Source organism: Lutra lutra, chromosome 3, assembly GCF_902655055.1.
Source record: "Lutra lutra chromosome 3, mLutLut1.2, whole genome shotgun sequence".
In the NCBI taxonomy this organism is placed as follows: Eukaryota; Metazoa; Chordata; class Mammalia; order Carnivora; family Mustelidae; genus Lutra; species Lutra lutra.
In genome coordinates this window covers 69,451,959-69,478,742 of record NC_062280.1, presented here as the reverse complement: position 1 = coordinate 69,478,742, position 26,784 = coordinate 69,451,959, and the positions used below count along the sequence as shown (strand labels likewise).

Genomic DNA, 26,784 nt, shown 5'->3' with positions numbered 1-26,784 from the left:
CAAACCGACCTGATTACCATGGGTCTCTGGTCTGATACTTAAACCGGATGACATTAATTCGCTAACTGGTTTTTCCATCTGTAACCAACATCCGGAGGACCAAAAAAATCATCCTAAAAGGAAAATCGTATATCCGTCTGATTGTAGCTTTGGGTGGTTTCTTCATGCAGGAGAATATGAACTCTAAAATAGGCAAAAGATTGACTTTTGCAGTTTTTCTGCGACAAAGAAGTACACAGAGATTTAGCATAAATCCAAATAAAATAGATATGGCATTTTTCTGCCTTTCACAGGAAGTTTCATGGAACAACTGCTGTGTACTTGAGGACTTTGTATTTGTGGGTAAACCGTAATATAAATTTGAATACACCATCATGAAAGAAGGACAGCTGTCATGTTCCCAAATTTTAACCCACCAGGTAACCATTAAGTGGTAGGAACCTGTGCTCCTCAGGTTAGGTCACTCTCAACACAGAGATGTAATTCCCCTTTTTACTATAATTTCCTTCATTCGACGAGGGGAGGACCTTTTCTATTTACTTGTTTGTAAGGCTGTGGAACTACCCTTTGGAATCAGCTTGGTCAAATAAGTCTGCCCTCCTGGAAAACTCTGCTTCCTAGTCTGGCCACTCCTTAAAGTGAAAATCTAGATGTTTCATACGGCATGGGAACTACATGTGGGTATTCAAAGTTAAATCAAAAATACCTTCGTGGCAACAGCCACATGCCAAGTGCTTAGTAGCCACATGTGTCCCGCTGGCTAGTGCAGCTTCATAACGGCTCCATTATCCTAAGTTTCACCCTTTATCTTGACGTCTACTTGTGACTCCCTCCATCTAATACACAGTGAACACACCCAGCCAACTTGCAGTAACACATGCAGGTCGATAGGGAACCAAGTGTCCTCGTCCTGCTTCCAGCCTGGCAGCATTCTTACCCTCCACAGGCATGAGCATCCTTGTTGGCAAAATGAAGGTGACCAGACCAGCCTGAAGGAAGGACTTTCCTCTTTACCTCCAAACAAAACCCTGTGCACTATCCGGGTATTTAAAGCAGATAACATCAGGGGCGCCCGGGTGGCTCAGTTGGTAAGTGTCTGCCTTCGACCCAGGTCATAATCTTGGGGTCTGGGGATTGAGTCCCCATCAGGCTCCCTGCTCGGCGGGGAGCCTGCTTTTCCCTCTCCCATGACCCCTGCTTGTATTCCTTCTCTCACTGTCTCTCTCTCTGTGTCAAATAAATAAATAAAGTACATAACATCAGAATGACTCTGGCTGAAGCAGGGATATTGGCCCTAGCTGCACCACCTAGCTTAATCTTGGCACCTACGTGGATGTGCAAAACCCAGTTTAATGGCCACTGAACTGGAGTCCTTTCTGGCCCTTAAGCTCCATGATTTTAATACATGAAAAGGCATCGTTCATTTTAAGGAAGAAGAGTATCAGTAAAGTAATAAAAGTAGTCTTCGTGTAGGGTTCATAGGAGGTTGATTAGGGTTCACTTGTGAGTTCTGGATACCTTAGAGCTATAAACAACCCATGAGATTATATAGTCCAGTCCACTCACTAAAAAGTGAAAGTAAACCAGTGCCCCAGGAAGATGAAATGATTTGCCTAAAATTATAGAGCTTGGGTGTTTTTAAATTCTAACCCCATAGCTATGTCTCACCCTCATTAAACACTGCCAGTAGGACCTGCTCTGAAGAAGACTATCCTTGTGACCGCCTCCAGAAAGCACACAAAAGCCATCCTCAAATACTAAATTTCAAATTCAGTTTTTGATACCAGAATAATTTTCAGAGCATCTCCTACGGCTGGCTGTGCTGACCAGAGAAACCGGCTGTCTGGAGGGGATGTCAACAGTAAAACTGGCCAGTACCCAATGCAGGGAGGAGTCTTGGCGTGAGCAGTCACCAACCTCTGAATCACACATTTGGAGAACACCAGAAAACTCACTCAGACTGGTAAAAGGCAGTTGCTTGGAAAAATAACATACAAAAAAAAATCCCCAATATTTGAAAGTGACAGTATCTGAATCTTTGTCAATTATACTCTTGGATCCAAGGGAAAGGATAAAGATGGTCTAATCCTAGAGATTGTTGGTAGAGGTTTATAATCATTTAATTCAAAATCCTCTGGACCAGACAGGTGTGGAAATCTAGAATTTGGGCATTTTAGAAAAGTAATATGCTGCGTGCATAAAACTACTCTAAGCAAAACTATTAGTTTCACAGCAGAACCATTAAATAAAGGATAAAGAATACAAATAGCTTCTCATCACATGTTGTCCAGTTCTGCGGCCAAATAAATCATTATGAACTTTCAGCTTTCAGAGTTTTCTGCAGAGTTGTCGATAAGGGACTGTGAACCTTCATTAGTCACTCAGAATAATCCAAACTCTATGGGTCATAATCTTTGCCAACAAAAGTATGCATCCATCTCATACATACATTTTTATAATATAGACTGTTTATTGGCAGAAATCCAGGAGAAGGTACTAATTTTACTTGCAGGACCAAATTCTAATGAAGAATGTCCTATTAAACCCGGATCTTGTTTGAGAGAGGCAGTGAGGACCCCCTTGCAATGGAGTTAGGAATTTTTGTTTTTCTGTTCCTAATCTAGTTGCAGCTATCACAAGCCCCCATGGCTACCGTGAACATTTCTTTACAAAAGTTGAAATTAACAAGGATACGAGTTCAGATTAATGTGACAGCCAATAATTTGGCTTCGATTTCAGAATCTTAGATAAAGAAAATGCTGAAGTGGTAATGTTTATTAAATTGGTATTTGCCAAACATGCTAAGTTATGTGATAAACACCAAAATTTATTTAAGAAACTCCTTATAATATACACATACTTTTGAATTTCAGGCATGAGGAAATATACAGGTGTTCATCATAAAATTCTCAAGTGTGCTTCATGTTGGCAAAGTTTCATAATGAAATGTTGAGAAAAGGGAAGCAATACAAAGGAATATACAGATTCTATCAGTGTAAATTCACTCTTTTAAAAAGCAAGAGATAAAAATTAGGTCGTTAGAACTCAAATGCCAAATAGGACTTACCTTCCATAGTATAAACACTAAGAGAGCCAGCATCAGGATCCCAGCGAGGATAGCCACTAGGATAATCCACCACGGTATTCCTGAATACTGAGCGACGGTCTTGGAGGGAAACACAGTCACACGAATCTATGGGGTATAAAAGCAAGCACCACTGTAAGGCAGGTGAGAATACCAGGAGTTTATAGTTCCAAGTCTGCTTCTAGACACATTTTGAACAATGCAGCCTGTGGAGGAACGAGATGACTTTCTGATGTGAGATCTTTTCCCAGAACTGGAAAATGCTGGACTGTGTTTTGACAAAGTTATTATTATTGGTAACTCATCTTTTTTAAACTTTTGTATTGAATCAAAGTAATTGTGTAATAAAGCACTTTTTTTCATCTCCAAGATTCAACAATCGTCAATATACAGCCCATCTTGCTTCATCTGTATAACCTGGTATCTTGTTGAGAACAATCACCTTCCCTTTTCGTTTTCAGTAGTGGAAATAAAGGGGCCATTTTTTTGTAGAATTAACCTATATTCCTCACTTGGACTTTAAAGATCTTGTGAAAAATAAAAACAGGGACAGAGCTGCAGTGCTGATACCACGGTAACTTCCCTTTAGGATGTCTAATGAAGGACCGTCAGGCACAAGAGGATTTCCTTAAACGGCCTGGTGCATGCTCTCCGACAGTGTATTTGGACAGAGCAGACCCTTTCAGAGGTGACTTCGAGCTGTAAACAGTAGCTGATGAGAAGCCTAAGCTCTAGACATTTGATAGTTGGCAAATATCAATTAAACAGAAGTGGTGTTTATTCAGAAATCTAAAAAGTTGCTTCTGGCAATTTGCAACAACTCGGTTCTGTGCCTTTAGTAGATTTCCATAATTCCAGGAGACTATTTTTCAAAGCTCCTGAAAGACCTGGTGTTTGCTACAAATAGGATTTCATAAGCTAATAGATTAGAGAGCTTCCAGTTTGAAGTTTCTGGTATTTCTGACTTAAGAGAATGTAAAGTGAAGGATAAACAAAAAGTGCGAGCCATTAAGTTCTGAGAAGTGGTTTCAGTCCAGTACTGTTAGTCCCGGATGCTGCCTAAAAAGGCTTCCAAGTCTGCCTACATTCTGCTTTGATTAACAAAAAGTCTTCATTAAAATACTTCCTTTTCTACTTATACTAGAAAACAGCTTCTCAACTCATCTGACTTTAGAATATACTTTGAAGCAAGAGAACTGCTTTTCTTGGAACATTTAAGAGCGAAGAAGTCCCTTTTCAGCCTGTTCTACTGACTCTAACACCTTTATCAGCTACTGTGTTTCCTGTTATGCTCTCAGTGAGGTTTGGCCCAAACTGCCAGCCAGCCCTACCCCCGGGGAAGGGGTGCCCCATGGCTCACTTCCCCTCACCTCCCTTCCCCCGACAGGCACCCCAGCTTTAACCTAGAACCCTTTCTTGAGATGACTAGGTCTAGCACAGGGGCGTCCACGAAATGGGAAGAACAGTGGAAAGTGATAAAAGAGGGCACTTGGGATCAGTAAGCCTCCCTACTGTGAACCCAAACAAAACCACTAATGAGCCAGCTCCGTATCACTTATTCTGCCGATCTAGTAGAAGGAAGCATAGAGTACTTCCTGGGGGCAAGGGGACAACCTGGAAGAGCCATCCTCATTTTTAAGCCTAAGCTCTGTTAAACCTGGAAGTGGAGAGCGGAGAATGGTCCATGGCAGGGGAATCAGCTTTTATAATCAGACTGTGTACCAGAGCCTTTCAAATGGCTGGTAATCGGGAAAACCATTCCTATAAATGGCAGCAATCCAACAGTATGAGGTGGGGGATGGGGGGGGACTATGTATGGAAATCCAGCCGGGAGATCTAGCCCCAAGTCTGGCTACCATTCAAACCAGATTTGGGAGCCTTTTAGAACTCACTGGGCATCAAAGACAGAGGACTGAAGCCAGGGGCAGAGCCACACACTTAAAGGGCAGATGGGCTCTGCAAACCCAGGCTGGGTTTAAGGCCACACTGTAGTCCAGGAAGGGGAGGAAGGCCAGTCTGCTGAGATTTTGTTTCCTCAAACTGTCAACTAAAGTTTTGTTCCTGTAGGATGGTCATTCTCCAGCAGGGACTGGGAATAAAGGGGGATGGAACCTCAGAATCGGGTCAGGGGAGGCCAACCGTGACCAAGTGCCCAGAGCTCTGGGAAGCCTGGTCACATCTTGCCACAGCAGCTGTTGTTAATGGACAGTGACAGGCTGAGGCGAGTAGCAATTACTCCCAACTCCAAAAACAATCTGAGGGGGAGGGGATTTAAAATCTAGGCATTTCCATAGGGATGACCTATGCATGCGAACCTCATCCGTCATGTGCCCATGAAGGGGAAATGGGGCCAAAGCTCTGCTGATGAATCAGTGCAATCATGAGTGAGCAGGGCTTACCCCTCATTCACTTGCTCGCTGCCAGAATTGTTGCCCTGAATCACTCTAACGTCATACCCTCTATTCTTACTGCACATCAGTGTAAGAAATCACTCCGTGAAGGTATTTTCATGTCTTTCACAAAACTACGTTAAAGACCTCATTCCCTTAGTGAGTGTTCTCGCATCAGAAACTCATCTTATTAAAAGGATCCATATCTCAAATTCTCCAAATTTAGAGCCGAAAGAAGAAAATCACATTGCCCTAAAGAACGCTGTGTCTTTTACCTACCATATTTTCTCTTATCTCTGGCATCCAGAAACAGATACTCTTTTCCAAATTCCTTAGGAATGAAGTGGGGGATATAGAAATACAACCAATAAACAATTCCTTCCTCAGCTCAATTCAACAATTATATCCTGGTTCACCGTGAATCATGAAATTCTTAACAGTTCACAAGGCATATCTTATGACTTTTGCTTCTCTATCATTCGTGCAGGGAAGGCACACAGTGTGTCCTTAGTAAGTGCTTGTAAACTGGATGGATTTCACTGGTGCTAAAATGTAACCATTTTATCTGGTTTAGCTAGGAGACCAGTTCTATTGGACTTTGTTCTAACAATGTGTTAAAATTTTCATATTAAGAAGTGAACACAAAACTCTTAAAATTGGTTGGGTTATAAAGGAAACAAAAAGGGTTATTTTCTTCTCTTTTAAAGCCAGGAGTAAAGTAAGAGCAAGGGGAAGTTTTAATATGAAGACCAAAAGATAAGGCTGAATAACCCCACCTCCTCGCTTCTCTCTCCAAAGAAAGATGATCTTCAGCTGGAAAGGACAGAGGAACCAAGATAAAGACACAACTGAAACCCACAATAAGTGAGGGAATAAGAAAGGAAAGCATTGTAACACTTGAATTAAGCTTAAATCTTTAGGCCCAGAAAAAGTACACTTTAAAATACTGAAGAAACCTGTAGGGAGGACATGGGAGCTGTTGTCGCTCAGAAATCAGTCAATAGAAGAGGTACCAGAAGACTAGAGGCAAGAAAATGTCTCTCTTTTCAAAATAAATGCACTCTAGATACAAGACATTAATCCACTCACATACCGACCAATTATTAAACCAAGGAGGATCATAGCAGGGATCCCAATTCCTGTGAGCAGGCATGAGTTCTCCAAGCCCCAACATCAAAGGCCCAAGAGAACCTCACTTTCCTGTGTGACCCAGCCGCTAGACTGGTTACCAGCACCCCAGTTCCATCATCTTCCAGCCAACAAGAGCACCCGAGGAGGACTTAGGAGCCCACCGTCTGGTCTCCCCTCCACATGTCTGCCAGTCCTGTGACCCTGAAGGAGAGATAACCTTCCTTGGATTGTTTTCTCATCTGAATTTGAGATGTGGGGACTTACAGAGTTAAGAACAGGAGCCTTGAAACCAGACGGATTTACAGGTTTCCATACAGGAAACTAGCATCCCATGCTGTGCCTGCTTCCTTTTTTGGAAAATGAGTCCATCTACCTCGTCATTCTGAGGTTTACATGACTACACACAGATAAAAAGTCCAGTAAACTGTAGACATTTTATTAATGCGCTATTAATGTCTGTCCCTTCCCTCTTGAGAGTGTGGTGTTCTTCCAGCTCTTAAATACCCAGTGATTCTCCAGGTTGTCGGTTTCAAGTTACAGAACGCTATGACCACTGCCTAGGTCAGAGGGGCAGAGAAGAGCTTCTCAGGGAGGCTCTAGCTTGGGTGACGATCCCTTATGATGCCTTATTGGTAAGAGGCGGGGAGATGGGCTGGAGTAGCAGGCAGAGAGCATCTAAGGCTAGGGTGACCAGATGTCATGGTTAAGTCTGGACTGGTCCTGATTTTTAACCCTTGTCCCAGCATCCCGCCCAGGTTAGCATTTGCTCCAGACAAATGTCTTCAGGTGTGGATGATAGATTTGAACAGCCAGGGATTGCTGTCTTCAGAAACCAGTGCTCAGGAGGCTCACTGCACTTTCAGCCAGCTCAATGTCCGAAGCCAGAACATGTCCATAGAGACATCAGGAGATCAGCTGGAGAATAGTAAGTGACCACCTTTCTCTCCATTCAGTCTCTTTTGCAAAACATTCTGGCAATGACATGCAGGCATTGGATCTCAAGAGCATGACACAAGGCCCTTTGGGCTCCAGACCGCCCCCAACAAGGAACCCTTCCCAGTGTGCCCCCACCACCACTGGTCCTAGTTCTGGTCAGTATTTTCTCAACTGCCTGGATGAGGACAGAGAAGCTGTGCTTCTCAGCTTTGAAAATGATAAAGCTCGCAGCAGAAGAAAGCTCAGAGAGGGCAAATGGTCAAGACTCAGCACTACTTTGTGAACTGAAACAATGCGCCACAAACAATCCACCCAAAATGTGAGGTTTACATTTAAAGGCATGCATTTAGAATTTTTAAAAATTGCTCAAGGATGGGATATGGGAGCTATCGCTTGACAACACATCCTGTTGAAAACACTTGCAAATTTCAGCAGAACAGAAACACAGCTGCTGGAAGTACAAACACAATCTTCTGTGTACACTGGAAAAACCAAGTCTTAGGCTGCCTGAGAGCAGTGTGGAGCCACTGTGTCTGGAGGGAAGGACCTCAGGGTGAGCCAAACTAGGCAGATCATGCATCCGTGCTCTGCCCACCCAGGAGTAACACTGCCCAACTAGGGCCAGCCCAGGAAGGAGAGCACCTGGCCTGACGGGTACCTGAAGGGCTGGAGGCTTTGCTCTGAATAGAATGAGAAACCCATCCCAGGGCCATGCCAGTTTCCTTCCGTTATTCCAAAGGCTACTACGTGGCTGAGAAAGAGGACTTATTTGGGGCTTATCCCAAGGGGCATATCCAGGGACTGACTTTTTAATATTCAACCCTGCGTTCATATAGAAAGAGATCTTTTCTACTAACTATAGCTGGCCACACATGCCATGAGCAACTCCGTAAAGTGGTGGTTTCCATCCCTGGGGACACTGCAACAGTGGCTATGGCATCAGGGACAGTAGAAAACCTGGGGCTTCTACAGAGGTGGGAGGTGCACCCCTTCTTTCACGGGCCCAGCAGCTCTCAAATCTACCATGTGCCCTGCAGAACTGGAGGCCCTACGCACACTTCTTTTCCCAGTGATTCTGTTACAGTGCAGCGTGGAGTGGTAGCCCCTTCAGGCATGGTCGGACTTCTCCCGACTGGGAGTCACGGTGGCGTGGGGGAAAGAACGCCCACATGGCGTGTCCTCAGGCTGTGGGCGCACGGTGGAGGCGGCCTGCCGGGCTCTGAGCTGTGTGAAGGTGGGGAAGCTGCTCACCTGAGTGCCTGCGTTTGGCAGCTTGATGTTCTCAGCGGTGGCGGCCACATCGATGGAAGCCCGCACGAGAATGTCCAAGTAGTTCATTTTGGAATATTCCTGTTCGGAGACAAAGTTAGCAAATGCATCAAGGAAGTGAGAAACGTTCTAAGAGATGGCAAATGATTTCCAGGGGACAGCCTCATGGCAGGGCCAAACCTCTAGAAACGTGCTGTTCCATAACCTCGAGCGCAGAACAACAGAAGCCTTGCTGTCCAGCCCTCGCAGCGGACAGCTGATGTTCACGCACTTCACGTTCATGCTGCAGTTCTGGAGAGAAAAGGATGGTAGTTAAAATCCAACAGACTGGGGGCCCAGGTGGCTCAGTCATTAAGTGCCTGCCTTCGGCTCAGGTCATGATCCCAGGGTTCTGGGATCGAGCCCTGCATCAGGCTCCCTGCTTACCAGGGAGAGTGCTTCTCCCTCTCCCACTCCCCCTGCTTGTGTTCCCTCTCTTGCTGTGTCTCTGTCAAATAAATAAATAAAATCTTTAAAAATTAAAATAAAATAAAATCCAACACTGTGGGGAAGACCTTCCTACCACCATCTTGTCCAATGGTCACGGCTATTGAAAAATACTTACAAGGGTTTGATATTTTCTTTCAGCAAATAACGAAAATTTTCTGCTATCATCTATCTGTTTTTCAGCAATTTCCCGTTTTCTTCTTGAGTTGTGAGACTCCTGAAAAGAAATTATATCCAAAACAGTTCTACTGAATGTAATAGTCACTACTGCATAGACCTCTTGGGCACCCTCCCAAATGATGCCAAACTCACATCATCAACAATTAATAGTTCCCCATCTCCTGTCACCAAAGCCACAGAAATAAGTGTAAAATCTACACATGTTCCAATCTCGTTGCAAGTTCATTGACTGAAGTAGTTTATTTTCACTCTGACTTTAAAACTCAGGTGAAGAGAAAGCAGGCTTTCTTTGCTCTTCTGTCTCCTCACCAAACTGAGCAGCCTGAGACCAGGCATCAAATCTCATCCCTACGTCCCTAGCGCCCAGCTTGGTAACTAACGCATGGTAAAAAGTCAGCACATCTTGAATAAATAAATGACACCAACAAACGGAAAAAAGCAAAAGAACTGGTATGTGACTTATTCAGAGTAGAGTCCTGAAAACTAATCCACATAAGGAGTTTTAAGATAGCATTTTCCTTAAGATGGATTAAGAGTCACGGACCATCTCGTTTTTCAGATGATGAACAGAAGATCCTTCTATAAGCTGCCAACAGTGAACACGGAGCTCACCATCACTTAAACAGAGGAGCTCCCTCACTGCGATCTACTGAAAGTCAGCCCTCAACACAAGGATTAAAAACAGAAGAAAAGAAACAGACACACGGTAAGGAAGCAGATGGTCACACTGGAGCATATGGTAAACCAGGACTGTCAGCGTGCAGCAGCACATGCAGTCACGAGTATAGGCTTTGAAAACAGAGCAGAGCTCGGATGCAGAATCAGCCTCATAACGGCTGAGTGATTCTTAAAACGTTAATCTCTCTGAATCTCTCTTCTCTGATCTGTGAAATGGTAGGAATAAGAAAAAATACCTCAAAGGACTATCAAGGGGATGAAATGAGAAAAAGCAAATAAAATGTTTATTTTAGCACAGTGCCTGAGACACAATCAACACTTGATAAATATTTACTATTTTAAAAAATAAGAATGAGGGACACCTGGGTGGCTCAGTCAGTTGAGTGTCTGCCTTTGGCTCAGGTCATGATCCTGGGGCCCTGGGATCAAGCCCCATGGAGGCTCCCTGCTCAGCGGGGAGTGTGCTTCTCCTGCTCCCTCTGTGTACTTGCTCTCTCTCTCCCTCTCATAAATAAATCTTTTTAAAAAATAAATAAGAATGAAAGCTTTGAAGGTCTCTTGCTAACTAACGTGCCAATCTCTTCTATAATGAGTTTGGTTCTATGGGGGGTGAACACTGACTGGCCCACCCCAGACGCACATCCTAGTCCTGTTTATAGGTCATACTGGGTCTAAAACTCCAGAAACATCATTTCCTTCAACAAGCCCTGGGTCAGACTGATGTGCCATCATGGCAGCTGATCAGCAGAAATCCTCAGCCTGACTTGGTTATTCAACTATGACAGAAGATGTGACACCAGAGAAGAAGTCAGCACACCACTATGTCACTTTTCCTCAGGAAATTAAGGATTTTTTCCCCCACAGAAGTTCGCTTTCCTTATATGCGCTACAGAGACACAGGGTAAATCGATGTACCTTTAGGTTCAGGAAGTTTATTTCATTTTGTGGCTCACAAGCAATCTTTTCCAATCCTTTGGATTCTACTTTCACTAAATAAAGCAACCATTTGCCGTTGCTAATTTCTTTTGGCCACTGGATGTTCAAGGTTGCCATGCCAAGGTTTTTAAGAGGTTTCCCCAAGTTAATTACCTGTAAGAAAATAACACGTATTATATCCCCATGTAAGTCTCTCACTCTAAAATTAAGTAGCCACTCCTGCGGCCAGGGAGAACAAGCATGACCCTACGATGAAAAGTACAGGCTCCAGAGCTGGACTGCAGAGAGCCCGGCGCCCACAGCAGAGATGCAGGCCTAGGAAAGGTCAGAGACAGAGGACTGCTCCTTCAACCCAGCAACTCCTGTGAGCAAGAGAAAATGCCTTGTTTGATATGCCATGCTCCCGACAGGGAAGGTCACAGGGGTCTGGGAGTCGCTCTATAACCTCCCAGGCCCTGCAGAGGAGTGTGGCCGGTGGCAGCGCGCCAGCAACCTGCTTCTAGGAAGCCCCTCCTTATGCCAAAATGAAGCTACCTCAGTCCACTACCACAAGGGAGGGCAGGGGAGGGGGGCTGGGTAGCAACTGAGAGCAGGAATAAAACCACTACAAAGGCAGGAGTTCAAGCCGGGAACAGAACAGCTTCCTAAGCAGAAGCCAAATGAGGAGTGAGCTCTGTGTGTGGGGCAGGACCGCTGTGGCACCCAGGGCCGCCTGTGTCAGCCATAACCATGCAGGCGTCCTCACCTCCGCTGCCACCACCTATCCCAGCTGTGTCTACAATGCTGAGAGACACCCCGAGCAGAACTCAGCCCCCTATCCTGCCGGAGTCAGGGGTGGGCACATTCTTGCCATCTCAGACCACGGCCACTGTGCTGTCTAGGCTGATTTGAGCCACGCAGACCCAAACCCACAGATGAGTCACGAGCCCCCTCCGCACCATGCTCTCATGTCCACCCAACCGGACTGAGAGTCGCTGTGATTCTTGCTTAGAAATGCTTCAGAGCAAGCAGGAGTGTTCCTCGCCGGCACCGGGCTTGTAAAATGTGAGGGAACATAAACCACATGCCGTAAGAGAGAGGACCTCACAACGGAAGAAAGAAATCCCAACACGGTCTAAAGAAATCCCAACACCCAGATATCAACTATTTTGAGATTTGTGTGTTACAGACAGACTCTGGGGAGAGAGAGGGACGGGGTATTCCTTTGTCCCTACATCGCTTATACACGAAAACTAAACTGGATTTTGAACAAGTCCCATGTCGAATGATAGTTGTGTTCTCCATTCTGAAGGACAAAACTTCTACTGTAAGCTGGTATGTGACATAAACATCGGTGAACTCACTTTTAACTGAGGATTTATCATGCTTATTTATTTTTATTAATGTTGCTATTACATATTAAAGCTACATATCCACATTAAAATTACATTACATATATTAACATATATAGTAGATGTTCGCCTTTGATATATAGAATAAAAAAGACTAACTGCTGAAACTTACCCTGAACTCATACTCTATTAAACTTCCCACCTCGTCTTCAGACTTCATTGCTTGCTCACCAACAACTGTACCTCCAAAATACACCTGGGAAGGTTTGGCAACTCTGTTAAATTAAAAAACACCAGTTTTAGTGAGGATTGTAAATGGTTCTTTTAAACACTGATTTGTTATGCTAAACACAAACACTTACCCAGAGACCGATAAAAGCAGTTCAATAACCACTTTTGCTGTAGCTGTAATTGAAGCCAAATTATCTTGATTGCTTGTTCTGAAAATGAAAAGGAAACAATAGGGTTTCATTTTAACAGTCAGTTTTCTCATTACAATTACACTCCTTTTATGAGTCAGAAGCAGAGCCAATTCATTAATGGGCTGTGTTTTCATGAAATAATTCTGAATGGAAAGGTTGAAGCAATTCTTACGTTTCCAACTTCAGATTAATATCCAGATCCGTGGTGTCAAAGGTGACCTCGGTTGTGCTTAAAATCAAATAAAAAGTCACCTGAAAAACAGAAACAGACATTAACACAGACCAAGCGTGTCGACCCTGTAATGGCACCAGACACGGCACAATGTGGGATGGGAAGGCATCACCTACACTGGAATTTCTTTTGAAAGGATTTCCAAGCTCACAGTCCGCTTGCGAGCCATTTTGATTGGCAACACAACTCAGCTGCTTCTCCTGTAACAGAAAAACAGGAGATTACCCTCCATGCTTGCCCCCCCTCGACACACTGAGTCCCCCCCCCCACCCCCGGGCTGGGTTGTTTGCTCCCAGAGGCTGTGAAACCACTTACAGGGAAAGCCCGCAGTTCTCGGTATGCCGAGTAAGTCAGAGTGTCAGGGAAAGTGGCCACAAGCTTTGCTTCGTGAGCGTCGTCTCCGTCTTTTGCGGGGTCCCTCGGATCGGAAGGGCTGTTGGTCACGGTTATTTCCAAAGCAATGTCCTTCTGGTCTTTTAGAACTAGTTCTGGTACACCTTTTTGACTATAAAACACATACACATACGCACAAAAACAAAAATGACAAAGACCTCAGGATGTTTTCAGTAACCCACTGCAAAGTCAGTCATTTTTGCCAGGATGACAGAGTGATTCTTACATTGGTAAATAAGAAAATTTGTCTTGATTTCCTTCTCGAGTACAAAACTTATATTCTAGTTTAAGGTTGCTGTTACATACATTGTCGTCTCCACATCCCTCTTTTAAGAAGTGCACCTGTAGGAGAACAAAACCATTGTTGTTTTGTTTTGGAAATTATTTTTAATTTTTTAATGTAAATTCAAATTAAGTGACATATAATGTATTATTTGTTTCAGAAGTACAGGTCTGTGATTCATCAGTCTTACAGAACACCCAGTGCTCCTTACGTCACGTGCCCTCCTTAATGTCCATCACCCAGTTACCCGATCCCTCCACCCACCACCCCTCCAGCAACCGTCAGTTTGTTTCTGAGGATTAGAGTCTCTTAGGGTTTGTCTCTCTCTGGTGAAAACAAAACCATCACAATTCTTGCCGTTGGAGACTGCAACAGTGACTGGCTGTTTCCATACACCCCTGTCCCTGTGCGAAAATTACCAAAGCAGAAGCTTCAAATATACTCAGCCGTGCACCCAGTGCCTTTAAGGGAACCGTCTTTAAACTCTGTCCTTGAACAGAGCGGTGCTGTAAGAACACGCTGACCAGGCCCCTGAGGTGTAGTGACGAGCATGAGCCCAGCAGCCACACAGCTCCGCCTTCCAAACTGGCTCTGCCACGCACTTAGCCGTGGGGCTCTGGGCAAGTCACTTAACCTTTCAGACTCCAAGGGATGTCCCTGGTGATATGTGGATGCCACCGGCCGACTCTACAGGGATAATGTAAGAAGTGCCAGTAGTAGTGATGATGCTACCTAACACGTGTGATTACTTATTTTAACTCCCTTAATCCTCACAACAGACCATGAGGATACGGTTATGGGCTCTGTTGAACAGAAGAGGAAACAGTCTGAGGTGAAGAAAACAAATGGCACAGCGCTAATGGGTGCTTCACAATCACACTGATAAATAAATAGCTGGGAAAACCGTCTGCTTGCTTGTTGTGTTCAACATGGCTACAGAGCTGGGAACATCCACAAGAAACAGTCATGTGAGAAGCAGTAACATCCAAAGTCTATGAAAAAGTATGCAAAAGTACAAGGAACTACACTTTGTGACGATAAAGACAGTGTGCAGACTGAGGCACCATGTCCTAGGCCTGAACCAGCAAGTACTCGCTTCTGAGAGGCTTTGTCAGGGGGCCACCAGAACCAAGAGCCACACAGTGGACGCTGTGGCACCGGCTGGATTTTGACGGCAGGTGCACAACGCCAAATCCAGACGCTACAGCTCCCCCGCCCTTTCTCACACCTCAGCCACCTTAAACCCCAGCATATAGGCCCCCCTCGTAGGAGGCATACAGCAGGCCGTGTCACAGAAATGGTCTTCCTAAGACTACACAGGCTACGTTAGCCACGAAGTTACTATTTCATGGCCTTGCTGAATTTCATATTCCTTGATTTTAACGTCCGGACTAACAAGTTTATTTTCTACATTTTAATGTCCTCAATGGTACAGAGCACTGTCCTCAAAAATACAGAGTGCTGTATTTTTCTCCATACAGCCAGAGGAGAAACTGGATGTGAGAATGAGTTCTGCCAGTTATAGTCGAAGTAAGGCGCAGTGGCCAAAAGTTATTAAGAACAATACTCTAGCTCCAAACTGTATTCCACATGTTTCAATATTCACTGTTAAGTTGGGAAATGAATCTCAAAATTTCTGTATATTAAAAAGCTTACTTGATACAAAGGAAGAGACTTTAAAAAAGCAAATCACTAGTCTTCCCCCTTCAAAGACACATGATTTAGCAGCATAATACAGCAGAAGCTTTGGCAACACCCAAGTCAGAAGACTTACTTCTCTGTGAACCGTCTTGGGTTCGTTTGAATTCAGAATGGGAAGAACTTCCGGAAGTGAATTCACTCTCCTCCGCGTGTTTGGCTCTTGGATCTCTACCGAAGCACTTATGGGAATGGGACGCAGTTTATCTCGGATATTTTCCTGAAAAGTGTGCAGAGTATGGTATCAACACTCCTGGGGAGCTCCCAACAGTCCTGAATGAGAGGTCGCTGGTGTCAGGTTCAGAGATCTCCCTAGGCCACCACAGAACCCAGCTCAGTCCCCTGTAACGACCGGCCTGAGCAGGGCCGCCCTCACCTGGAGCCAGAGGGTCTCCTCTATGCATGCCTTCTGCTTCTGCCTGGTCAAAGTGAGCTCTTCCGTATACTTGGCCTCAGAGCCTTGGTTTCGAAAGTGAACTCTTGATGACAGCCCAGATTTCCTTCTCTCCTTTTCAGCCTCGAGAGTGCCCAAAATGGCTAGATACAATGAACAAAAGCCTCTGAACTCAGAGTATATCCACATACAGTTCAGCTGTAAGGACAGTGAATTCCCTTTGATGTTATTTTAATCCCTCATAGAATATGTCTCCCACTGCCCTTCTTGCTGATCACATTTCCTGGTAACGTACATTTTGCCTGCATTACGGCCTTTCAGATCAAGTTGTCCTTTCCTGCCCGCTGCTGTCAAGAGTTTGTGAAGTTAAATTTCCATTGGGCCACGTGGGGGAGCCCAAGAATAAGTCAGAACCTCTGAGCGGCATCCAAGGATTTCTGGTTCCACATCAGGCACTCAGAGCACTAAAGAGAACGGGCACCCAGCACTCCTGAAAGGCCTGCACTGACTCGCATCCAGCAGGCTGTCCCTGACAGGGCCCCACACCTGGAGAGCAGCGGCAGCTTCTCCTCGCATCTCCTGGACAGTGAGAACCTCAAGCCCCAGCCAGACCTACTTAACCAGAATCTGCATTTTAATAGGACCATCAGGTGGGTCTTAGACCCATTAAAGTTTAAGAAGCACGGATAACGGACAGTTGTCTGAAACGGGAATAATACAAAGGAGAGATAGAGAAGTCTTTTGACAACAGGCGGAGACTTCTCACTTAAAAGAACTGAAAGGTAAAACACATTCCTTTTCGAGGCTAGAGGACCCATTTGCCAGCTACCATGTCTCCCACACCAAAGTTTCCGACCTCCAAAGGCCTAGAAGACACCTCCTGTTCTTGATGACCCCTACTAATGGAGCTCGGAGGCAAGCCAGGATTTGGATGATCAAAATCTCATTTCTCAGCTTTAGAATGCATTCTTTGCTGGATGTAGTCACTATGTTTCTTTATGGGGTAACATTTAAATTGCTTACATTCATTCATCAATCAATAACCACCAGAAGGGGAAGCAAACCAAAGTGCGTATAGGGCCAGAGAAGGCAGCTTCAAGGGAAAAAAAAAATTTTCTCCGAAGACACAGAAAATGAACCACCCATGTTCTAATATTCATGGTGGACTTCAGAAGAGGCCTTAAAGAGCATCTATTTTAACACCCTCTTCTTGCAGATGAGGAATGGATGCCCACAGAGCTAGAGGCCTGGCCCAGGATCACACAGAGAAGGACATGGGCGGCACCAGCTTCGAAGTCTCTGTCACAAACACACAAGACAACTGCTTTACGAAGCCTCTTGGATGTCCAGGTTTCCACTTCCTCCGGGCCTCTGCTTGGGGCACTCTCTTCCTCCGCCAGCAGGGCCCTGGTCCTCTCTACCTCCCCACGACTGCTTAACTCACTCCTCCTTCAGATCTCAGTGTAGACATCACTTCCTCGGGGGGGGGGGGGGGGGGGGAGCCGCTGACCTCTCCGGGGAGGATCGGACAGTATTCTATTTCCCCACTTACTACACTTAGCCACTGGGACTGCCCGACCATCTTCCCCAGGCAAAGGTCTGGATGGGGACCCCATCAGTCTGCTCGCCACTGTGTTTCCCGGCGATGGGACAATGCCTGCCATAAGTATGATTTTAGAACAGCTGAATGGAAGTGGGAGGGACTGCACCACACCCACATACCCACCCATGCACATAGAGACATGCACACAGACCACAGAATGTTATCCTTACACCAAAACAACAGCTACTGAGCTACAGCAAGACCAAAATTTAGAAACACTGACAGTTTCAGTAGTAATTTCTGCCAAATGGAATGTGCCTCCATTTTAGCCTTGTAGCCTTGACATCATCCATTTATCAACGACCTGTTAACTCCACAGTGAACCCGACCAAGGCTCAGTGCTGAGTGCCCCTCACGGCAAAAGCAGGGGAGGGTGTGGGTGTGTTAAAACCCTTTATCTACCAAGCCCACTCTAACCTTTCCTGACCCCCCAGACAGTTCACGTTATCTTAAAATCCTTGCAGGCCGCCTTTGCTGACCTTTCAAGGGGCAAGCCAGTAGAATACTCATTAAGGCTCAATTATAAATATCTGTCTGTAGGCAACACCACAACCGAGGACCACCGAGTTAAAAGGGCCTGATCAAACAATAAGCTCACATTCTCAGGCACCGGGAACGGATTTTAGATGGATTCACTTATGCAGCTCGGTGGAAGTCCTACCTGATGTAGAATTTCCCAGTGCTGTGGAAGTACAGGCAAGGAAATACAGGGTCCCTCTAAATGTCTTCACAGAAAAAAAGTTCTATTCGTGATAGCCCATCAGTAAACACTCGGCTAAAGAGTCGTTAAACACTTGGCTAATGGTGTGGCTACTGAATATGAAATTAAAACACAGGGCATCAAATGCTACGTGAAAGCTAGAACAACGTCTGTAATTTTATGGAAATGATTGATGTAGGGGAAGACAAGGACAGCTCTGATGAGATTTCATCACATCTACGGTCAGAGTGGTGTGGGTAAATGACAGACTCAAAGAATAAAAATGTTTTCCCATTTCCTCTCCTCACCTAGTCAAAGAATCACAATTTCTCCTTGTCTCTCTAGTCTACTCGAAACACAGTGGTCAAACACACATTATCCAAACAGGCAAGTGTAAGGTATGGTGTCTGGGTAAAAATAACACAAAATATATTAACAGGATAACAGAGTGTGAGAAATCCTAGAAGACATTTTCTTCTCAATGAAAGCCACCTCAAGAATTGTTTCCAGTACTCAGTGAAATACCAGCCACATCAAAAGGCCAAGTGAGAGGCCACCATGGCCCTGTGCACAAACCGTGATACAGCAACACCAAGCACACATCCCACAAGGTGGGTAGATCCTGGGAGAGGCTACAGCAGGAGACAGCCCTGCAGATGGGCCCAAAAAGCTCAGGGAGGCAAAGCAACTGCCTGAGGATGGCTTAAAATAGGGGAAGATGGAGGCTTAAAACAGGAAAAGGGTGCCTATGACAGGGTGAACTGAGGGAAGACAGACTTATTTGCCAAATTCTGAAGTATGAAAAGTGGTATCTTTTTAATAAAGAAAACAGAGTAGTACTTTACATAACAAGAAGGAAGCTTAAGAAAACTCATTATGTCAAGGTAAAATAAAAACTGCAGACCACCCTATCCCCGCAGAAGGCTTCCGTTGGTGGCATGCAACGCCATCACACGGGGCCGCCAGGACCATCCGATCACCCTCACTCTTTGTACCTGCTTCTTGGGGAAAAACTTTTCTTTAAATTCCCATGTCCCCATCTTCACTCTGGAGCTGGAGCAGATTGCTTACACCTGAAAGCGTTTAGCTCTTACTAAAACCTACCGTGGAAGGCTTTGAGGACGATCACCACCGTTAGAGTGTCATTAGCCTTATCTAAACGTGTGGCCAAAAAGCCGGTTTGGATTATAAAGAAAGGAAGCCACATAATACCTTATAAATGACAGACGGCTTTCACCAGAGTATCTCCTTTGCTCTCCACCACAATCCTATGTAGGAATTCCTACTAAAGACATTTTTATTTCTGATAGGAAAATGGAGACTCCAATGTCTCTGCTGTGCTGCAGGGTGAGCCGGCCTCGGAGCTGCAGCCCGGAGCAGAGCCCCGGGCTCTGAATTCCCAAGACCAGCCTTCCATCCCCAAGGAGCCCGCGGCGTGGGTGTCCTGGGCCATGGAGGCCGCCTGGAGGGGACGACGCAACAAGGAGAGGCTAACCCAACAATTCTGCACAAAGCTTGGGCTCTGGGACTCATCTACAACCACCACCCACCACCTCACAACCGCAAAACCAATTTTCCATGTTGCTCTTCAAAGGCAGAAATGGAGGAAACAGTTGTGGTAGCAAATGAGTATTTTGCCAAGTCCTGCTGTCCTAAACCATCTGCTCTGGAAAATTCAAATGAGGACCAAATGGAAACTTCTCCCCTCCTGCACTTCGCCCTCCTGATTAAAGAGAAGACAACAGAGCCACTGAATGCCTCATACAAGAATTTATAAACCAATGTTGGCCACAGCAGTTTTATTTTTCTGTTACTTATGCATTTCTTTCAACCTGGTGGACAGAACATATATAATTTTTAAAGGTACTAGGTACTTACTTATCGAAGGATTGTAACCTGTGGGTTTGGCAGTGTATTCAAAACAGGCCTTCACCTTGAGGCTATATAAAATCAAACACATATTCCTTAAAAGATGCATCGCTGCAGTAGAGAGAAACAAAAACCCATGGTCCCCAGGTCTCGAATCCCCCCACTGCCCACTGATGAGTAAAATGTTCTCTGTTCACTTGACAGATTCCTTGTCCCCTTGCTCATTTCTGTCCCACTGTTGCCCATGGCTCCTCAGAGCAATAGGGTCCCCCTTGCCCATGGCTCCTCAGAGCAATAGGGTTCCCCTAAAGCAAACATATGAAAGTGAGGGGGTTCTGTGCATACAGTGGGAGCTCTCACCATATCCCGCTAGGTGCCCCGCAGAACGTTTTCTGGCGGAGATCAATCGTGCTTGGTGTCACAGTGACCGTTTTCTGAATATTAATCACAGGCCGGGACCTGAAAAAAAAGGAGCAAAACACAGGCTTGGCCTCTTACTACCTTCAGTGTGAGAAGAATTCACATACTCTCAAGCTGTCTACTACTACATCTTAAAAACCATGGGGCAGGGGGCAGCGGGGGGCGGGGGAGATGTTCCCCTGTGGCCAAAGAAAAGGCCTCATTTAAAACCTCATTATATGCCCTCAATGTTTATAGCAGCACTGGCCACAAAAGCCAAACTGTGGAAAGAGCTGAGATCCCCTTGAACAGACAAATGGATAAACAAGATGTGGTCCATATGTACAATGGAATATTATGCAGCCATCAGAAAGGATGAATACCCAACTTCTGTATCAACATGGATGGGACTGGAGGAGATTATGCTGAGTGAAATAAGTCAAGCAGACAAAGTCAATTCTCATATGGTTTCACTTACTTGTGGAGCATAAGGAATAGAATGGAGAACATTAGGAGAAGGAAAGAAAAAGTGAATTGGGGGAAATTGGAGGGAAAGATGAACCATGAGAGACTGTGGACTCTGAGAAACAAACTGAGGGTTTTAGAGGGGAGGGGATGGGGGGAATGGCTGAGCCTGGTGGTGGGTATTAAGGAGGGCATGTATTGCATGAAGCACTGGGTGTTATACCTAAACTATGAATCTTGGAACACTGCATCAAAAACTAATGATGTATTTTATGGTGACTAACATAACACAATAAAAACAAAACAAAACAAATTAGATTTCTGTATGATCTCAAAAAGATCTCATCACCCAAAGGATTAGTCTAGTCTCTATTAGTAAAAAATCCCAAAAATAAAATACACTTTCTCTTCTGCAACACCTTGACAAAAATAATAAATAAAACCTCACTATATGAATTTTACCCAAAAATTTTAAATACATTTATTTATAATTATAAAATGTCTTGTCATTTTAATAGAAGTTTTCAAACGGAAAGGAACATGGACAATTTGTCAAAATTCTAGAGTTTTCAGACACATATTATGGCTCCATCCTCACCTAAACCCCCAAGGGGCCTGGCTGTCCTTCCAGACGCCCCTCTGTGCTGCTTTTTCTCACTGACCTTTCAGTGGCCTCCTCCTGTCTCTCCCTAGATCTAGTTCCCAGGTTCTCAGGCCAGTGGCGGTGTTCCGCACCCACGCAACAACAGCAGGGACCCAACCAGTCCCTCAGGGGTAGACGTTTATGCTGTTTTGGGGCTTTCGGCTCTGACAGACCTCCAAGGACAGGTTTCTAGGCACACATTTGAATTCCCCTGTAGGATAAACTCCTAGCAGAATTTCTGAGTTGAAGAATATGTGCACATTTAATTATGAGTAATCTTGCCAAAATACCTTCCAAAAAGGTGAAAAACCCACATACACCTAATTACCTGGGACGCTCTCTATCAGGGTTTCTAAGTACATGCGAATTTTAGGAATACAGGCAACCCTGAGCTGACAGGACTCCATCCCACAAACCTCTGCCCCTCCTCAGAATGTCCCATTCCCAGCCTTAAGTCTTTGTCCTCCTGTCAGCAGAAGGGACTACAACTTTTCCACCCCCACAGGATTTCCATAAGCAAAAGCTTCAAGCCCTCAGCCTGTCCCATCTCTGCTCTGCCTAACTCCATCCTCGCAAACCCACTCAAGCAGCTGGAATCCCACACCTTGGGCCCTTCTCGCTATATAAAAACATCTCTGCTCTCCCTTCCATCTTCTCCCCTACTTCCCCAGCCTAAGGCGTTACCACCGGCCTATGTCCTGACCTCCGCCGCAGATATAGCAAGTCCAAGTATACAGTGCAAGCGAACGGGGAAAGGGTCCCTCTCATCCCTATCAATCCCCAGCCAGGATGCGGAATGCATCCAGTTAGACTAACTTTAATGGGCTTCTGGTAACCCAGCCGTCCTGGGGAAGACAGGAAAATGCATTCCAAATCCCAGACAGTGAGCGAGAACTTCTGGAATCAATCTGTCGGTAGGCTAGAAAAGACGCGTGTACATTCATGGGCAAGGCACAAGCGTGCAGAAGGACAAATGCTGCCCACACTCCTGCTTCTAAATGACTTCTATTTCGGTTGTTTACCTTTCCAGTTATTGTAGACAGCTGCTAGTTTCTAAGATACTAACTAGACACATTCTTAATTAAAGTTTTGAGAGCATATTTAAGAGGCAAAAATCCACAAATTGAAAGCAATTGCTAGAGATGCAAGAATGTTTTATAGATCATAGTGTTAAGGGGACATAGATATCAGAAGTAAATATTAACACACACCTCTCCCTAAAACATTTCTATTTTTTTTTATTTAAAATCCTTTTAAGTTTGTTTTTTCAGTCATCTCTACACCTATCCCAGGACTCAAACCTCAAGACCTTGAGATCAAGAGTCTCATGCTCTTCCGACTGAGCCAGCCAGGCGCCCCTTCTGGTTTTTTTAAACATAACAACAAATACAATTTCAAGCGCATAGTACATGACTAATCGGGAAACATGTGCCTTAACACATAAAGCAAATCTTACTGGTTCAGCTACCTCTCATTTGACTGGCATGTATTTAGGATCTACCTTAAAGTACTAGTAAGTGGGAAAAATGCCCAGACATTGGGATCCTGGGCTCCCAGGATCCAGTCTTCAAATCTTAAGTAGTCCTGGGCCTCCGTTTTCCCCATTTGTAAAATAAGGGAATTGGGTTCTCATTTTTTTAATAAAAGGATTTTAAAATTTACTTTTGTGCTATCTCCAAAGAAAGAAGGCTCTTCTCGGAACAAGTCTATAGGGTTCATACTCAACCCACTTATTAAGATAAGAAAATAGTATTTTAATATATACCAGCTATATTCAGAAGCAAATATTTATTAACTCACTAAAAATAGGCTGTGCTGTGTGCTGTGAAAACATGGTAAGCAAATTCTGGTACAGGAAGTCAAGTCTTCTTGATACCCGAGGGCTATACCTCAACTAGAAATGCAAACTGCATTTTGATCAATGTTCTACAGTCTTCCACATTTTAAAAACACTGACTATTTTAAGGGACGCCTGGGTGGTGCAATCAGCTAAGCATCCAACTCCTGGTTTCGGTTCAGTCGTGATCTCAGGGTCATGGGATCAAGCCCCACGATGGGCTCCACGTTCAGCGTGGAGTCTGCTTGAGAACCTCTCCCTGTCCCCCTGCCCCTCCTGCCTGTGCTCGTGCATGCTCTATAATAAATAAATCTTAGTAAACATTGAATATTTCAAGATTAATACCTATAGGAACAAAGAGAAACAGGCATATTATAGGCAGTGTTTGAGAACCACCAGACAGAACATAGGCTGAGCGTGTTAATTAACCTTGGAAGGCACATAGTACCACACACAAGTGTCCCCAGTGTGACAGTTCAGAAGGACACTGGGTTCCTAGGACAGATATGTATAACCACCAACACAAACCACTACTGAGCTAGCCATGTTTTCCCAAGGTCTCTCTTTTCTCAATCACTTACACACGGTTCATTTAACTTTTTTTTTAACTTCCTTTGTCCTCACTAACATCTCAGATACATCCTTCTCTACTTCTTTTCATGTCTCCTACTCTTGCCATCTCCAACTTCTGTGGTGGTTCTTCATTTTTCATAGATCTTGCCATCTAACCAGAAAAGCATTTTTCTATTTTCTATGATATTCTACACTACATTCTATACTATATTGTATATACTATACATATATATATATACTATATAATATACTATATTGTATTTTTTTATATTATTCTCTTCAGAAATGTCCTGGCATCAGTTTCTTATAAGACTGAGGGGTTTGGCTTGGGATTATATTTTAGATGTTGGGGCTACATCTCTACCTGACACTCTCTGGAATTCTACAGGGTAATAATGTTTTTTTTTTCTTTTCTTTTTTTCCCCTTTAGGGTCTCACTGTATATTAACACCCATTTAAAACATCTTTAAAGAGGGGTGTCTGGGTGGCTCAGTCAGTTAAGCATCTGCCTTTGGCTCAGGTCATGATCTCAGGGTTCTGGGATGAAGCCCCACATCGGGCTCCCTCCTCAGGGAGTCTGCTTCTCTCTCTCCCTCTGCCCCTGCCCCCTGCTTGTGCTCCCTCGTTCTTGCTCTCTCAATAAAATCTTTAAAAAAATATTTAAAGATGTCTTTAAGATTAAAATAACTATAAAGCCAAATAGTTTAAAAAAAAAAGAAAAGAAAAAGAAAGGAAGGAAGAAAGAAAAAGGAAAAACCCAAATGGTTAATTCTCACTAAGAATCCAAGAAATGCAAATTCAGCCAAAGGATGGGGACACAGAGCACACGAGCAAAAACCAGATTCATCATGTCTGATGCTGTTAAGGGTACGAGGAAACAGGCTTTCTCACAGCTTCCTGCCATGACCAAAAACTGTCACAACCTCTCTGTAGATATATGTATTAATACAAAAATGTTCTAACCTGTATCCTAGGGATTCTATTTCTAGGAATTTTTCTTAAAAAAAAAAAATAGAGATGTATAATATTCTGTAGCACACTGTTTACCTTAGCTAAAGGTCAAAGACTAAAAATTCCATTAATTGAAGATTAAATGCTTATAATGGAACAATATTAGCTTGTTAAAAAAAATAAGATGGATGTGTCTATACTGACAAAGACAGAGAACCAACAAAGATTAGATTTTTAAGACCCAGGTTAGAGCAGTGAGAATGGCCCTTTGAGGAAGCCCTTGAAGCAGAAAGATACCCAAAACTATCCAAAGTTGTTTCGTGGACGATGGGAATATTGGGGAACTTGGATTTTCCACAACTGTGTATTAACTTTTTTACAAGAACGTGCTACTTCTCAAATTACAAATGAAATAAATGATGTTAAGTGGTGAGTCCCAGCAGTGATGAAATTCACTAGGAAAATGGGGACTCAAGCAAAGCTGATGGGCAAACCGAGGCAGCCTTTCTGGAGGTCACTTTGGTGAATGTGAATCTAAAGTCTGAAAACACATATGCCCTCCACTCAGCAAACTCACTTCTGGGAATTTATCGTGAGGGGAGAATTCAGGACGTGAACAAAAGTAAAGGATGTTGGCCAGCTGGTGTATCACGAAAAAAACAAAACGAACAAACCTGGAAAGGAACATAAATATCCAAGGACAGCACGGTGATGGTTAAATAAACTAGACCCAGCCTCGTGACACATTACAGGCAGCCAGCAACCTCATCGCAGAAAAGTGTTCAAGGACAGGGGAAAAGCCCCTGTGCGTGATAAACTCACGGACATGGACAAAGTCCACTAGGCATTACAGACAAATGCAGATTACAAAACAATATGCACACTGTGAGCTCCGTTTTGTTAAATATACACATGCACTCACAGAACACAAAAGACTAAAAGGATATAAACCAAAATTTTGGAGCTGCTTAATGGATTGTGAAAAACGGGGGTTCTTATTTCCTTCCTTATATTCTTTGCACTGTCAAATATTATGTTTCCTCTTTTAAGAAAATGTAAGGTTTTAAAAGTACCTATGAAGTAAAAATTTTCACCAGTTCTGATTTTTTTTTCAATTCAAAATTAGTGAGGCATTATAAAATAGTTCTTATCACATTGTTATATTGCTTTTTAAAAAAATCTTCAAAATCCATATAAACCTTAAACTTTGAAATATGGGTATTAGGATTTCCAATTAAAAAGGTCAAAATCGGAGTTAAAGCTGAATATTGAACATACTTAACTGAAGTCAGAGATCACACACCTGAACACAGCCACTGAGTCTGAGAGGGAACCAACTGCAACATCAGGGTAGGAATTTCGATCAAGGTCCATATTTCCAGCAATTGAATATCCAAAATAAGGGGATTTACCCTCAAGAATCTGAAATGAACAGGGCATCAGAATGAACAATGGGCCACCAAAATGAGCTTCTTGATGCTTTGAAAAAAAGCCAAATGTTTCCTCATAAGCTGAAGTCTAAGAGTTTACTTATAAATTATACTAAATTATAAATAAATTATAAGCACACATGTGCTCCAACACTTCATACATTTTATCTCATAGAAGTCATCTGATTTACATTCTATCTCAAAGGATAAAGGGGCCAATTTTTGATGAGCTTCTTTTACTATATACCAAACCTCTCTACCTGCCCTCCAAATGTCTTGTTTTTCTCAAAAGCAATTTTAAATTTTTGGCATTTCAATCCTCCATGTCATCACAACCATTTGGTTTGTTTGTTTGTTTGGGTTTTTTGCCCATTTTACCTCCAGTTAGTATCCTGCTAAAGGAAAGAGCTCACGTTTCCATCAATTTATGCTATCTGGGTAAAACAGTCTTTTTCCTTGGACTACTTTGA

At 43.9% G+C, this 26,784-nt stretch overlaps 2 protein-coding genes across 3 annotated transcripts in view; one reads left to right on the top strand and one right to left on the bottom strand.

Annotated features, from left to right (window-relative positions):
* The window catches only part of LOC125095732 (proline-rich protein HaeIII subfamily 1-like), a 95,404-nt gene extending 84,972 nt beyond the window's left edge, over positions 1-10,432 (top strand). Inside the window, exon 3 of the mRNA XM_047722174.1 lies at positions 10,037-10,432. Within this exon, the coding sequence (XP_047578130.1) occupies positions 10,037-10,062 (26 nt within the window). The 3' untranslated portion in view covers positions 10,063-10,432. The remainder of the gene's footprint in view (positions 1-10,036) is intronic.
* The window catches only part of ITGA6 (integrin subunit alpha 6), a 77,603-nt gene that overhangs the window by 4,707 nt on the left and 46,112 nt on the right, over positions 1-26,784 (bottom strand). For both annotated transcript variants that reach the window (XM_047722164.1, XM_047722165.1), the window contains exons 9-24: positions 26,188-26,306; positions 20,377-20,475; positions 20,026-20,087; positions 15,827-15,987; positions 15,527-15,670; positions 13,696-13,811; positions 13,392-13,581; positions 13,193-13,276; positions 13,017-13,096; positions 12,785-12,862; positions 12,595-12,697; positions 11,071-11,244; positions 9,416-9,514; positions 8,992-9,102; positions 8,794-8,892; positions 3,068-3,193 (exon numbers count right to left, since the gene is read on the bottom strand). In XM_047722164.1, the coding sequence (XP_047578120.1) occupies positions 3,068-3,193; positions 8,794-8,892; positions 8,992-9,102; positions 9,416-9,514; positions 11,071-11,244; positions 12,595-12,697; positions 12,785-12,862; positions 13,017-13,096; positions 13,193-13,276; positions 13,392-13,581; positions 13,696-13,811; positions 15,527-15,670; positions 15,827-15,987; positions 20,026-20,087; positions 20,377-20,475; positions 26,188-26,306 (1,845 nt within the window). The remainder of the gene's footprint in view (positions 1-3,067; positions 3,194-8,793; positions 8,893-8,991; positions 9,103-9,415; positions 9,515-11,070; positions 11,245-12,594; positions 12,698-12,784; positions 12,863-13,016; positions 13,097-13,192; positions 13,277-13,391; positions 13,582-13,695; positions 13,812-15,526; positions 15,671-15,826; positions 15,988-20,025; positions 20,088-20,376; positions 20,476-26,187; positions 26,307-26,784) is intronic.